Source organism: Teleopsis dalmanni, chromosome 2 (assembly GCF_002237135.1).
Source record: "Teleopsis dalmanni isolate 2A chromosome 2, ASM223713v2, whole genome shotgun sequence".
NCBI classification, from domain to species: Eukaryota; Metazoa; Arthropoda; class Insecta; order Diptera; family Diopsidae; genus Teleopsis; species Teleopsis dalmanni.
In genome coordinates, this window is record NC_051847.1 from 31,783,820 (window position 1) to 31,799,789 (window position 15,970).

A 15,970-nucleotide genomic window follows, 5' to 3' on the forward strand; every position below is an offset into this window, starting at 1 on the left:
TTATTTCGAGTAGAACATCTAGAATATCCTTAATCTACTTCAGGTAGATTAGATTATTATACTAAGCTTTAAGATAGACATGTGAAAGACAAATATTCATACCTTAATAACAGCAGCACTATAGCATTTCATAATCCATTTAAAAGCGAATTTCTCTTCAATTGATCGTTTCCTTTTATGTAATCTGAAACTGGTTTCCGTATATCATTACAAAGTAATATTTTAGATATACGAGGATTCTATATTAACTATAAAACTTAACCAATTGTATTAAGTACGACAAACTACAGAAATCACATATTAAACTATTTTCAGATATTTATGATTTAAAAGAAAATCATTTTTAATTTCAAATGCTCTTTAATTATTTTATTGATGTATTTTGAAACACATTATTTCAATATTTTTAATTTCAACATGTTGACGGTTGACATATGAAGTAAGCTTGGATGTTGCAATTTTTGTCATCCCAGCCACTTGAACCAACTTGAAGACAGTAATCGGAACGGCTATTGGGTTGACCAGTTGCCCAATTGGTATAAGTAGCTGGATTACCAGTACCAAACCATGACCAGTAATCACCATTATCAGGATATTTGGTAGCTCCAATCCAGAATAATTCACTAGGACTAACTATTTCACTGTCACGAATCAAACTTCTTATTTCTTTTGCTTCAGCTGCAGATGTAATACTTGCCAATGTTAATCCATTATATTTGCAAATTCTCTGTGCAGTGAACCAATTCACCTATAATAAAAACAGGTATTTAAAATTTCTAATAAATTAATATATTTTTTAACCCACCTTGGCAAAAGCCCCGAGTGAATAGGATGGTACTGATCGCGCATTAAAGCCATTCATCAAACTATAATTTGATCCGTTGTTTCCAGTTAGTGATCCGTTACTTTGAAAAAAAGATCCAGAGTTATTGTTGTTGCTTCCACCATTATGACTGTTGGTATTGTTTTCTTGTGTTTGTTGTGCTACAACAATATATAGAAAAGCAACTATATGCATCAAATATATTAAGAATTTCATCATCAGACAAATAACAAAGCCGAACTATTTTCTTTCAGAGCCCAAAGTTATATTTATACCCGTTTTTTGTTTAAAGAATTGTTAAAATTTGTCCATCAATCATTGTGAAAGACAATTTGACACAGCGATGTTTTAAAACTGAGTATTTTTAAATTAGTAAATATATATAACAATATTGAATATTATATCAAATACGTTATGAAATGCAATGAAACATTGTATTGAAAAAAGTCAAATCAGCAAATTGAATTTTAATGATTTTATTGAATGGTATTAAAAATACATTTATCAGTGTCAATATAGACTTTTTATATAATATTAAAATAAGAAGAGTTAGGCTAAATAAAATTATCTAACCATAATTCAAAGACAACTTTATGATATGCATATTCGGAGAGTCAAGATCGGTCTTCAGAACCAGAACAACATGGAAAGGGTTAGTTTTATGTTACTTATTTTTATAAAATATTGTTCGATACACACTATATACCATTTAATATAGAGCGAGTTAAAAATTCACGACACTGAAGATCTGATCGACAATAACATTAATACTTGAAGAATTTAATACGTTGTCCTTAAATATAAGTTCTTCAACTATGACCGCACCTGAAAAGTAGAGTAGGGGACAAGAAACAAATTAAGAAAATAAAACAAAAAAGACTTTTTCGATGAAATAATTACTAAAGTTTTGTTTAACATTATATCATTATTATTTAATCATATTTTTACGAAGTCAGGTCGTTATATCAAAATCAGAAATCTGTTTTACTGCATAAAACATACATATGTTACGCTCATACCTCCGCTATGGACAAATTCCATTTAAAGGAACTTTAAATTCCATTCACCTCATGGGCCCTATTTTAATTATGGAAATATACTTTTATGTAGCCATTGCTCAATAAGCCTTTCTTGGTTACTCCGATCTTTATATATATTATCAATAAAGTCAACAGTAATAATTTAGTAATTTTATTTATGTGATGTCTTTAACGTCCTGCCCGATTTCAAAGAGTCTTTGATTTGGTTAGATTTGTTAGTTCCTAAATGATTTGCAAATGCATATACACACAGCCATAGAGATATCTCTCATTCAATTTGTATTTTCATGTTGATCAAAAAATTATATATTTAGGTCCTATATATGTCAATCACATTATGTGGGGGAAGCGTGTAATAATTTTAATCTTTAACTAAATAAAAACCATAAAAACCATAAACCATAACCATATATACAAGGTGAGATGAAAAAACTGCAACAAAGTAAAACGCCATAAATTTTTTCATTTTTTTTAAATTTTATTGAATGAAAGCAAAAAATGTCGGAAATAACATCAAATTTGAGAATCGGTTTAGATTTGTTCGAATTGGCCACCTTTGGCCCGAAAGTGGCTCTGCGGTATTTTGTCCCATTCTCGGCGAAGCGCTTGCTTGAGATGATCGACACTTTGGTATTTTTTAGTTCCAACCTTGCTTTCCAAAATACCCCAGGCACAATAGTCCAACGGATTGGCATCCGGAGATTTTGGTGGCCATTGTGCGGTGGAAATGAAGCGAGGAACCTCATTTCTTAACCATTCTTGGATGGCGCGTGCTGAGTGCGATGGTGCTGAGTCCTGTTGGAATGTCCAAGGTCTGCGGCCGAAATGTTTGCGTGCCCAGGGCTTCAGAACTCCCTCCAAAATATTTTCGCGATAGATTTGCGCATTTAATTTGACACCACGGTCGATGAATACGAGCGGCGAGCGACCATCGGCTGTTATGGCGGCCCACACCATCACCATGGCCGGCTTTTGAGTTGTGATGGCCAACCGAAGTTGCAAATTTTCAGCTGACCTCTCTGGCAAGTAAACACGATCATTTTGTTTGTTTACAAACTGCTGGATAACGAATGGTTTCTCATCGGAGAAAACCAAATTCGGCAGTTCACCACTTTCGGCCAAGCGAAACAACTCTTTAGCTTTTTCGAGTCTAACTTTTTTTTGCGCATCAGTAAGATCTTGCACTTTTTGGAACTTGAATGGCTTTAGTCCAAGCTCATTTTTCAATATTTGCCGAATGGCATATTGCGATATGTTCAGCTCACGAGCCATTTTTCGTCCACTGCGACGCGGATTTCGTTCAATTCGCTTTTTCACTTTTCGAACCATTTCTGCCGATGTTGCTGTTTTTTTTCGTCCACTTCCTTGACGTCGGGCTACGCTACCAGTATCATGGTAACGAGCGATGGTACGAGACACAAAACATTTATTCACTTCTAAATGCTGGAGGGCTCTAACGATAGCCACTTGTGGTTTTCCAGCCAAATGCAAAGCAATCACACTATCACGCTTGAATTCCATCACAAATAACTTTTTTTTTGAAAAATTCCCACCAAAATGCTTTTGTGCGCTTGTAAACAATATAATGAGCTGTCACTAGAATAAATCTGACAGCTGTGGGACGAGCGGTTTAGAAATGACAGCAGTCTGAAGTTGGTTGCAGTTTTTTCATCTCACCTTGTACCTAATAGTATAACGTTATCTTATTTTGGCATATCTTTACATGAAATCTGTCGTCTATTCTATTAAATATTCAAATATCAAGGACTTGTGTTTTTTTATGGAATGTCATATATGAAGAACGTATATATTTTTGGCAAGTATTAAAACAATACGAAAAGAGAAGGGCACCTACAAAGTGAGAAATTTATATATAAATAAATCTAACTTTCATTGATGGCATTGTTTGGAACTCATTCACCGAATGGCACAGATGATTGTCAATCTTTCTTGAAAAGAATTAATACATTAATCAATTTGGAACAGTTACAATCACCTATAAGGCGAAGAATTTATATCTAAATATTTTTATAAAATTACTTGTCATTCTTCTTTAAAAAAAATTAATAAATTAAGCAAATCGTTTAAAATTGAATGTCATTCAATAATAAAATATTGGTAGAATGTGGACGACAGATGCTGAAATTAAAATATGTAGAAGAACTCTCTTGAGAAATGACCACAGAATAACGGTAATATATATAGTTTATATTTAGTATATATAGTACATAGGTATATACTGTATATATATAGTATATATATATAGTAGGTAGTAGTTTTTGTTTGGTCATATAAAAAGCAATTTGTTTTTGGGTATGAAAAGTATATATTGAGGTTTTTTATTGCTGTCTTATTGCTAAGGAAAAACTCTTTACTTCAACTATCACATATAGAGGTTTATATATTCAATGAAAACATCAAGACTGCCCATAAGGCTTTTGAGTTTATCTATAAACGGTAACACATTGTACATATAGGCCTAAGTAAATCCCTTGGGATTGCCGGTATAATCTAACATTATTTAATAGTCAGGTTGGAAACCCTCAAAGACCCGAAGAAACCACTCACTGTTAGATACAGATATTGTATAAAAATTTGACTGAGTGAATATTTTTTCATTCTATTATGTTTTAATCGAAAGAAAACTAACAAAGTTCTAAAATGTATTTTTAATATCAGTGGTCTTATAACTAGTACTTTCAAGACTTTCCTTGTTATTATAATGCTTAGGATTAAAAAGAAGAGATTGTATTAATAATTAATAAAAAAAAATGGCTTAAGTTTTTCGCTACCAAAATGATCACTCAATTTAATTAGTATGTAATAAAAGCATATTTTTCTGAGTGTACGCACAGAAATAAATTAGATATAAAAAAATTTTTTAATATTTTATTGTAATCTAGCAATATTAATAGCCTTATGAAACAGCAATTATATATTCTAAATTAGTAGTGTATACCCAATCGATTTTTCATTGGTATACATTGGTTTATCTAACATTTAGTTTTTTGAATAAACTTTGCTGAATACCTGATATAAATAATGTGTTTTAAATAGTTTTTTAAAATAAAATTTCAATATTTCTTATTCATTTATATAATAGATTTATTTCATTATTTTTTCTTTAAATTTAATAAAATATTTTACAAAATTTCCATTTATTTATTTTTAACATTGATTTTGGCAAATGTAAAATAATTTTTTTTCACAATTGGACACAGTCCATGAATAATCCACTAAGGACATACAATGATCATTTTTATTAGCATTACCAGGCTTGCCCTTTATCCATTCATTATACACAACTGGTACGCCTGAACCAAGCCAATACCAATCACCAGTTAAAGCGTTATCAGTTCCACCAATCCAAAATTCACCTGAAGAAACACCTATAAATATAAAACTTCTTAATAAAGCTATTTTATTGATTACTAAGAAAAATATTTTACCTGCGGTATCCAAAGCATCACTTAAGTTATCATTATCATCTGCCGAAGTGATTGTAGCCAAAGTCAAGCCGTCTAAATTGCAAAGTTGTTCAGCTTTGAACCAAGATTGCTATGGAAATGGATTTAATAACGTTTTTAAAGAATATTTATTTACTTACCTTAGTGGTAGTTTTAATTGTGTAGGTTTTATTGGCAACTTCAACAGGTTCCAATGCCCCATGAACACCGAATACCAAGCAAAAGGTTACAAGAGCGAATGTGCAAAGTTGATACATTTTCTTTAGAATTCAAATTAAACACTGCATTGAATGTCTTAGGAAAATTTGGTTTTAATATATACTAAATTGTATTCCATTAATGCTCAACTTATAAAATGCTGATAGGTGATTCATCAATGTCTGCATTGACATTGAAAAATTTTATCTTGATTACTTTTTAAAATCAAACATTGTTATAAAAATCTTTTCTTCCAAATATGCAAATATTTTTAGTAATTAACTTTACTTTATATTATTGAATTACACAATAAATTTTCTCTGATAACAAAATGCTAATGACAGACTTATCTTATATAATTTGGAATACAATAAACCTTGTCTGAAAAGCAAGGCCGTCGACAGTTATATGGACAATTTTAAATTTTTTCCTTATTTATTCTGGCGCTTCGTAGGACCGCAATGAATGTTTTTAACCTTCTTTTTTTTCTTAATAGAGCATCCCATCTATATATTATTATTATTGATATCGGATGCGACAATGCGACCATCGGGTCTTTTGTGCCCCCTTCTCAGTTCAGAGTAAACCTCTAAGTCCTGTCGCTTCGATAAAAGGTAGTATAGAATCTATTTTACAGAGTTTTATCACCTCTTCTCAACTATATAACGCAACCGACAATCCGTTTTAAAATTTCAGGTTTACATAAAAAGAAATATATTATTTTATATATAAAATTAACATTGTAAAAATGTTAGTTACCGTACTCCTCCGAAACGGCTTTACCGATTTTTACCAAATTTTATATGCGTATTCAGTAGGTCTGGGAATAGGCTACTATCTATTTTTCATACCGCTAAAGTGATTAGGGTGTCTCTATCCAGCAAAAATATCTTTATTGCTTTAAAAATTTTTTATTTTTTTGACATAAATTTTGTTTATATTTTTGAAAAACAAAAATTTTTTCTTAATATTTTATGTAACTACGCCAACAAGTACATCGAGCATTACATCCACTTCGTCTTCGCCTTGCATGGCAGATGAAAAATGTACAAAAAATTTTTATAAAGATTTCACTAATGATACTAGAACAAATACCGACGAATATCCAATATATCGTCGAAGAAATCTCGATAATGGGGGACAATGGCGGGGGGTGCCGTATTCGCAAGACATACAATTGGTCGGTACAGCAGCTCCAATGAAGCTGCTTGGCGTATCTTCGATTTTCTAATTCATGAACGGGATCCAGCAGCTGTTCAGTTAGCCGTCCATCTTGAAAACGGTCAGCGTGTATTTTTCACGAACGAGACAGTGATTGATCGTGGTACAAATCCACCTAAATCTACACGCACTGCATTTTTTGAATTGTGTAATAGTAAGGATGATTTTGGTGCCTTCGCAAGAACATTACTCTATTCACAAGTACCACGCTATTTCACATGGGCTCAAACAAAAAAATGGATGCCCCGCAAGCAAGTTTCACCAGTTGATGCATGTCTCAATTTATTTAAATCGAACGCTTATTTACAGTTATAAGACAATGGTACTAACCCATTATCATTATTATTATTTACAGTCAATCCAAGACAATTTAAATTTGAAGATACAACAGTTGTTGCCAGGGAACTTGGTATAATACAAATCTATTGATTTTAAATTAATAATTTTATAAATAAACTATAATAACTTAAAAATAATATTGTTGGGCGTTTGTTATTTTTATTTTCCTTTTCGTTCATAGCGCTCCATGCCTATTTCATGCATATATAGCGCTCCATGCCTATTTCATGCATATACCACATACTTACACACTTATAATAAGTAAGTTACTTTTTGTCTACACTAGAATTTATCTAGAAACTTGTCGGGTTATCTAGTATTATATAAAAAATTCAAACATAAAGTTATAATTTTTAATATTCCATTTCAATTCAATTTCTCTGACGTTTTGAAATTTTCTTGACTTTTTTCTCAGAGTGAATTGTTTTCCCTTAAAAATTTTAAAATAATAACTTAATGATTTAGTTTTTTATTTATCTTTTAATTCAAGTATAAAGAAATCTATGAAATAAGAAAATAATATGTAGACATTTTTTTAAGCTTACTCTATTAGACGCTTTTCTACATAAGTATGATAAAAAGCTTCCTAAAAATCGGTTTGCTTCTAAATTATACTTGACGTGCTAGGAGATCTGTTCACTAACAGATTTCAATACTTAGTTTGCCTTGAAATGCACTTATTTCAATTTATGATTATGTGCACACCAAAATCACCGTAATAAGATTATGTTCACCATGACCAATGTTATCTATATAAACCATTTAACACATTTCAACAAAATACTTTAAAAAACACATTTTACAATTTTAACTAATAACCTAAAGACTTTTAGTCATGCTTCATGTATAATTCTCATATGCTTTGAGTTATAGCTTCTTATGGTACAAGCATATATACATATAATTCTCATTAGGTTCTAAAGATTTTATTTCTAAAAGTATTATGTAAATGATGCAAATTAGTCTATTTTAATATAAAATTTTTTCGGTAAATTTATCAAAGGCTATGAAGATGGAGTTCTTTTAGGAATATATACATAAGAATTTTCTAAATATCAAATGTGTTTGATTCTTACATTGAAAAAAAATTAAGATCGCATAATGCATTCCTAAATATTGTAAGATTACTATATAAAGAAAATATAATTCTTATTAAGTTCCAAAAATTTTAAATATAAGAGTAATGTAAAATGATACAAAGTGCTTTAATTTAATACAAAATTTTCTAATAATATGGAAGATTGATATGTCATCCACGGTTGCCACTTGAAAATTTTTTTCTGTACCAAAATTGGTTTAAAAAGGTACCATTTCTGTAAAAAAAGGTCCAAAATTTTCTATTGTCTTTTTATAAGAAAATACAATTTATATAAAATGTACAAAAAGTATAAAACAATACAATATCCACAATAAAGTTGGTTCGCCGAAAATGTACCATTTTTTGAACATGAGTACCAGAGTACCAAACGGAAAAAAAAGTACCAATTTTGGTACTAAAGTACCATAAGTGGCAACCGTGATGTCATCCCTTTATTTTATATAAGCATTCCGAAAATTATTTTCTGATTCGCCGATTACTTACAAATTTAATTATGATTATTATTGAGTTCCAAAGCCTAAAGTTCTGTTTAATGTAAAATAACCTTTAAACATTTTAATACATATGATTTGTGTTTGATTTGGATCTCTATAGTATCTAAAATCTATTGTGATTTTTAAACGTTTATTGATAATTAATTTCATACATTATAAAGTTTCTCTCTGCTCTCAAAGAAACAACTCAGTTAGTTTTTTTAGGGATTGTGATCACGGTTGCCACTTGAAACTTTTTTTCTGTACCAAAATTGGTTTAAAAAGGTACCATTTCTGTAAAAATAGGTCCAAAAATTTTTTGGACCTTTTTGTTTTTTTCGTTCTGTGTTTTTCATAGTGTTATAAATGAACAAAATATAAAATAGTGCAAAGTTGCATTTATAAAAAAAATTAATTGGAAATATTCACAATAAAGTTGGGTCGTCAAAAATGTACCATTTTTTGAACATGAGTACCAAACGAAAAAAAAAGTACCAATTTTGGTACTAAAGTACCATAAGTGGCAACCGTGATTGTGATACCAAAAACTCATATTCATTTAAAATAGAAATTTGTTTATAACGAGACAAGGTGGGTATTCTAAAAGTAATATGTTAAACAGAGGCTAAGATTGTCTTCCTCTAAAACCCACTTATTTTAATATGCTGGTACATATTCTAAAAGTATGTCTTAAAGAGAGGCTAGCTTCCTCCATAGCCATAACTAATCCAATGAATCAGATTTCCATAAACAATTATTTATTAAATAAAGTCATTAATATCTCTAAAAAAATTTCTATATTGTATTGGATAAAATGTAATTTGCACAGTTAGTTTGAAATATTTTTATGTTGAGGAAACTTCAAAATTGTTTGTTTTTTGCCACAAGATGCTTTCAATTTTATTTATATATATTCCAAGCATACAGATATATACTCGATTTTAATAATTTTTTTTTTTTATTTAACATGCACGTGTTTGGCAAACAAAATACGATTGAGTTTTACAATCTTTGTCGTCCCAACCGTCTTTGCGTGCTTGAACACAATAATCTGTGCGGCCATCTGGTTGTTTAGGTGCCCAGTCTGTAACCAAAGCAGGATTACCAGTTCCATACCAAGACCAAGCTTGACCATTATCCGGCGTTTTAGTAGCTCCTATCCACACTGGCTCACTAGAACTAAAGTAATCTTCACTTCGTATAAGATTTCTCAATTTTTTAGACTCGGCAGCAGTAGCTGCGGTTGCCAATGTCAAACCATAATAGTTGCATATTCTCTGGGCAGTAAACCAGTTCACCTAAAAACAAAATAAAAGTATATAAATATATATATAAATTCTACAAAATATTTTTTCTTATAAAAATCTCAACAAAATCTTTTACTTACTTTAGCAAAGGCTCCCACTGAATACTGTGTAGCAGTTACTGCTCGAGGACTGATTTGGAAGGCTATGCTGCCATTAAAACCGCCAGACCAATTACTTATGTTATTGAACAAATTTTGTAAACCCGAGCTACTACCTTGGTTTCCATTTTCATTACTTGAGTTGGTGGTACTATTCAAATAATTTAATGTATTTGAATAAATTAAGGATACATTTCCAGAGCTTGAGTCGTTAATATTTGTCTGACCAGTTGTCCATGTTAGAACAACGGTTAATGTAAGTATGAAAAATGAAAACTTCAACATTCTGAGAGAGCTTTAAGATATTAACCATACAACACTTTCTATATGCCTTTTATAATATTTTTGTGTATTTACGAAGAATCTCAATTACATAAATTTTAGTAATTAATCACTGTCAATGTCAGATATCGTATATTGAAAAAGAAGAAGTTTTACATTAAATTTATTTTATATATTACAGTAACTTATCTCTATGTATATTTAACATATACTTTAAAATTTTTCAGATTATAAAGGTTATTAAACAATAACCTTTGTTATCTTCCCGGAATGCCACATTCCTATTACAAAACCAATTTTAAAAACCCTAAATAAATTTGATAATTTTACTGATTGCTCTTTGGATAACAAAGAAAATAATATGAAAAGACAAAGAAGTCAAGAAATGGCAAAGAAGAGAAGAACTGTTTGAGAAAAAGATAAATAAAAAATTTCGGTTATAAAAAAAATATGTAAGGAAAATGGCTAAATATAGGTACAAAGGATTAAAGAGATATAGGAACTAGCGAACAATTGGAACCACATGAGGTAGGACACTTTATGGCTAAACGATCCCAAATTTAAAACATAAACAAAATAATCCGAAGACACAGGAATAGAGAAAATTAATAAAGTAAACAAAATAAAATATAAGATATAAAGAGTAGGGATATGTACAATCGATTCGAAACATGTGACCCTATGTTATGTTGGGGAAACCAAAAATGTACTTTGGAAATATAATGTATAATAATGTATGAATCATTTTTGTCGAAAGTGACGCTCCTTATGACGAAAAGAAATTATTTAAAAGTTAGAACGCTGTTTCGAGTATTGCCAAGTACTCATCATCAGTGGTCTTAGGAAATATTAAAATTTTCTTTAATTAGTTTATAGTTCGTATATAATTTGTTTGGATTGCAAGTGCCAGGCTTAAAACTATATATATTTCAATTACTGTGCAGTTATTTTCAGTGTTGTAAGCACTATATTCATTGTATGAGTCTACTGTATGAGAAGTATGTATGAGAAGTAAATCTTGATACTTGATGTACTAACAAGAACATATTAAAAGAAAAAACTACTTTTATAATAAGTAGTGTTTTGTCTAGAGCCCCTAAAAATTGTTTACTGACATTGCATTAATGAAGGTTCTCGGAAGTCTATTGCATATAAAACACTTGAACAAATAATTAATCGCAAAAAAAGAAATAACATTGCATTTTATTCTATTAAACTGTTTACATATGGCATGTAAGAAACGTACAAGATTACTTATTATCTATAAAATATTCTAAGAAATAATAAGAAAAGATATATTTAACAACAATTTAACAATAACAGAACCTTTTATTTATCTATAGATGTGTATTTAATAATAGATATTCGTATACAATTAATTTTATATAAAGTTCAGAATAAGTACAGTTTTAACCATAGTCATTTATAATGTTTCTCAGAACTTGTGTGCTTTATTTTGCTCTTGCAATCACCTTTAATTCTGGATTTGGATTATCTGATGCAGAAAAAAGAGTTAAAAGAGCAACTTTAATTGAATCATATCCAGAATTAACTGATTTGGAATCCTCGGAGGAGAATTCTGATATCTCTTTACCTGTAGCTGCAGAAGAAATTGTTCTAAGCGATTCTGAAATTCTTAACCAAAGTGACGAATTTGAACTCGTGTTGAAGAAAGGTTTCAATCCACATGTAATACTTGGTGATTATTCATATTATGTTGGAGTATATGAACAGGTTAAAAATATATATAATAGTAAGAAATGTAATAGAACTAATATTTCATATCTACAACTACTTTTAGGTATCCTGGTATCGTGCTCTCCAAGAATGTGCCTTACAAAATATGCAATTGCTCTACATCGATAATGCCCAAAATAATAGACAATTAAGAAATTTTCTAACTGAGCAAAGTAATTAATCAGATTTATTAAAAAATTCAATTTAGGTATATTATCAAATAATCTAATATCTTCTTAAAGATATCCTACCTGCACAATATTGGACTTCAGCTAATAACTTCATTCAAGATGATGAGTTCGTCTGGCTTCCAACTGGTAAAGATTTAACTTTTACAAATTGGGGACAAAATGAAACTGGTCCTTTCAGTAATTGTGTATATATAAATAAAAACTATAAATGGGGCGTCACCGACTGTTACGATGATCATTACTTTATATGTAAGGCACCACTTGTACCTCGCTGTGGTCCAACTGGACAATGTCATTCGTAATAACCGTATTTAAAGAATATTTTATGAATAATTAAAGCTAAAATTATAAATTGCACATAGTATGATGTTTCAAGAAATTTTGTAACCAATAAAAATGATAAAATTTGCATATATAAGGGTAAAAAATATATATCTTAAAAATATTTATGTAGTGGTAATTCTAGTTACACTTTGACAGCTATATAATACTGTATTTATACATCACTCCACCTACTAAACATAATATATATAATATAATTAATCTACGGATGAATATTATAGTGATCAGAGCAACTTTAATTTCGGTACCCTTAAATGTAACGATAATCAATGATAATTATATTATATTCTTATTAATTTGAAAAAATCAGCACAGAAAGGAAACCGTTCATACTCTATGTGTACTATATTAACTTCAAAGGAGCAGGGCAACCCTTTGTGAGTTGGTATAGGTATAAATATAATGCTTGTATGATGTGTTGTTATCAAAATATATATTTTATCGGCTTCTTGCATACTTATTGTATCAGTCACTTTAACACTATATATTGAGTGGTTACTCAACACATACACGTTATGTACGTTAAAGACTAATCCATCTACACTGGCAAAAGTCAATGTAGTTCTTACATCGAATGTGAAAAGGCAAAAAATTGCATTTCAAAATATTAATCTTGAAACAATATATGTTTTTTGATTTAAACAGAGTATCATAAGAGCTATATAGAATGTACGCACTATTTCGCAGCCGTGCTAGTATAAGACGGGGCCTAGCTGTACTAGGCCTAGCGAAAAGAGATGGATGAACCACTGAGTACAGGCGATGCGCTCAATTCAGAACAAAGTGTATCATTTTTTGAAATCAGGTGATTTGATTTGTACGATGGCTACAGAATCAGAACTTAACATGCGAAAATAAAATGCTATAACAAAGCGTTTTTTGTGGTTTATAAAATCCAGATAATAAATTATTTAATTTAGGCTATATTATAATACCGGCATGTTATTTTGGTATATTATTTACAATCTGTTTTGCTAATTTGTATCCGACTAATTCATCTTAGTTTCTACAATAAATTATAATTAGGTTATTTATTAGGACTATTCTCAAAATATTTCCCACATCTCCATTTTTTGAAAAAGATCTATTAATTGGTGCTTTTTTAGCTTTATTTCTTAATAACAAATTATCAGTAATGAAAATAAAAATTAAACGAAATTTAAAATTAAATAAGAGGGTACTAAATTTATTTTTAATCGAATTATAGACTGACAAAAAAAAAGGTGCTCGAAAAGAAAATCTTTAGTCGGGAACTATTTTTCTGTGATCGTCCTCCAAATATAGATATTCTATTGGTTTTATAACTCATACTAAGTCATACATTTATATTCATTATTTTAAAAATTTTAAGTAATTATGACGAGAATTCGGTATATTATCAGTACCTGGTTCTAGAATTGAATTTCGGTATCAACTTTGTGATAAACACTATAATTGGTTAGCTGATTGTAGTGGCCCTATGGCTAAAATCAAATTGATAAGCTATTGATATATATACTTCTAAAAGTCAATAAAGTAGTTACTTTAAATATTGCAATAACAAAAAAATGCGTTACTTTCAGAACGAATTTCTTTACATTACAATCCCAAAATAAACCTATGATCTAAAAATCTTAAGCTTGTTTCTTTGAAAACTAAAAAATTAAAAAATTAGCTCTCAAAAAAAAATTTGTCTCTAACCAAAAGTCGAAATGTATTAAAGGTCTTCTAAATTCTACAAACCTAAAAAATTCAGTGACTGTGGATAGCGATTTTATTAATAAAATAATAAGAAACAAATATTACTAGACCTCAGCGCTTGTTCTTTAAACCCAGTAAATATATATATCGTATATAGGTAAATCTTAACTTCCCCAATTTGTAAATATGCACTTTTTCTTTTTATGTATATATTATTAAATCAGTATGAAAATTATGGTTTTAGTTTTATGTATTATTTTATTAAATATTACTTTAGAAAAAAATATCTTCAAAACTTTAATCATATAAAAATTATATATTCGAGTCACCAAAAATATACAAATAATTTTAATTATAACTATGTATATAATTAATTAATTTAAGACTATAACAAAAAGACAATCTCTTTAAGTATATCAAAGATATCCAAAAAATAAATTGATTCCAAGCACTTAAGGTACTTAATTTCATATTTTAATTAAATGAATTAAATTAACTATTTATAGATATTTACTTAAAACTTAAATTAACGTTTATATATTCTAAGATGACTATTCATTTAATATTTAATATTTTTATAAAATCAATTTAATTAATAATATTATATTATTAGGATAATTGTATAAATTTTATTATTTATTTATTAATTTATATATTATATTAATATTAATGAAATATGCATGTATTTAAAAATAATAATGCCACAGTTTTATATATAAATAACATCTTTTAATATTAATGCAATGTATGAGTTCTCAGATAGATGATCTGATATATACAAATGTAAACATAGAAGATTTGCAAAAATTTCAAATGGGCTTAGTCAAGAAAATGTTTGCAAAACATTAAATACCTATTAATATTCAGTTTTCTTTGTGATAGATTTTTATTTGGATTTTTATAAAATTTTAGATTATTGGAATATATCAAATATATTAGGACTTTCTACAAATTTTGACTTTTTCGATGTTTTCAATTATTTGTGACAAAATTTAATATTCGGAAACACTTTGTTTAAAGTTACTCTACTTTATAGAAGTGTTATAAAAAATTTTTTGTAACTTTATATATATAGATATATTTTTCTAATACATTCTACCAATTTTGTTCCTCCGGCATAAATTCTAAACTGAAACAGACACGAAACTCATATATCATCACTCAGTTTTATGGGATAGCATATTAGTACTGAAGAGCAAGAGGTCAGAAAATACAAAGTTTATATACTCTACAAAGATATATAAAATAAGGCTGAAAAAGACAAAAGAATATAATAAAAAAGTAAATTAGAAAACAATAATGGGGCTGTATAATCAACAAACCAAGTCAAGACTAATCAAACATATCGTGTTTCCACTAACGAACAGATAAGAACGGATTTGTCACTCAACCTAACAAATCTCAAAAAATAAATGTCGATGGCTATATGTAGGAAATCTTCTTTGCAATGCATACCATTGTGATCAGAAAACTTTACTTTTCTATATGAGTATTTGTAAGAAATAAGGAATACATATGATTGTATAATGTTCTTAGAACTTTTACAATGTTCTTAGAACTTTTACAATGGAATAATTATATTTATCCAGCTTATGATTCTTTCCTATCTCTCCTAAATTCTATTTCATCTTTATTTTTAACAAAGTTCTTAAACAAATCTGACACAGTTTTGT

General features: G+C 29.0%; 4 protein-coding genes across 4 annotated transcripts; 1 reads left to right on the forward strand and 3 right to left on the reverse strand.

Moving 5' to 3' along the window:
- Positions 1-359: 359 nt before the first annotated feature.
- LOC119677999 (C-type lectin lectoxin-Lio3-like) lies at positions 360-1,072 on the reverse strand. Its single transcript, XM_038089607.1, has 2 exons — positions 806-1,072; positions 360-748 (listed from the first exon to the last, which is right to left on the reverse strand). Exons 1-2 carry the CDS (start codon positions 1,040-1,042, stop codon positions 413-415), a joined length of 573 nt encoding a protein of 190 aa, XP_037945535.1. The 5' UTR covers positions 1,043-1,072; the 3' UTR covers positions 360-412.
- Positions 1,073-5,015: 3,943 nt separating this feature from the next.
- On the reverse strand, positions 5,016-5,629 carry LOC119678001 (perlucin-like protein). The gene is made up of 3 exons (XM_038089608.1): positions 5,471-5,629; positions 5,313-5,421; positions 5,016-5,252 (listed from the first exon to the last, which is right to left on the reverse strand). The coding sequence occupies exons 1-3, from the start codon at positions 5,585-5,587 to the stop codon at positions 5,032-5,034; spliced, it is 447 nt and encodes a 148-aa protein (XP_037945536.1). The 5' UTR covers positions 5,588-5,629; the 3' UTR covers positions 5,016-5,031.
- A 3,989-nt stretch (positions 5,630-9,618) lies between these two features.
- Positions 9,619-10,365, reverse strand: LOC119677997 (lithostathine-like). The gene is made up of 2 exons (XM_038089605.1): positions 10,048-10,365; positions 9,619-9,958 (listed from the first exon to the last, which is right to left on the reverse strand). The coding sequence occupies exons 1-2, from the start codon at positions 10,348-10,350 to the stop codon at positions 9,623-9,625; spliced, it is 639 nt and encodes a 212-aa protein (XP_037945533.1). The 5' UTR covers positions 10,351-10,365; the 3' UTR covers positions 9,619-9,622.
- Positions 10,366-11,749: 1,384 nt separating this feature from the next.
- Positions 11,750-12,693, forward strand: LOC119677996. The gene is made up of 3 exons (XM_038089604.1): positions 11,750-12,081; positions 12,149-12,257; positions 12,327-12,693. The coding sequence occupies exons 1-3, from the start codon at positions 11,776-11,778 to the stop codon at positions 12,575-12,577; spliced, it is 666 nt and encodes a 221-aa protein (XP_037945532.1). The 5' UTR covers positions 11,750-11,775; the 3' UTR covers positions 12,578-12,693.
- The last annotated feature ends 3,277 nt before the right edge of the window (positions 12,694-15,970 follow it).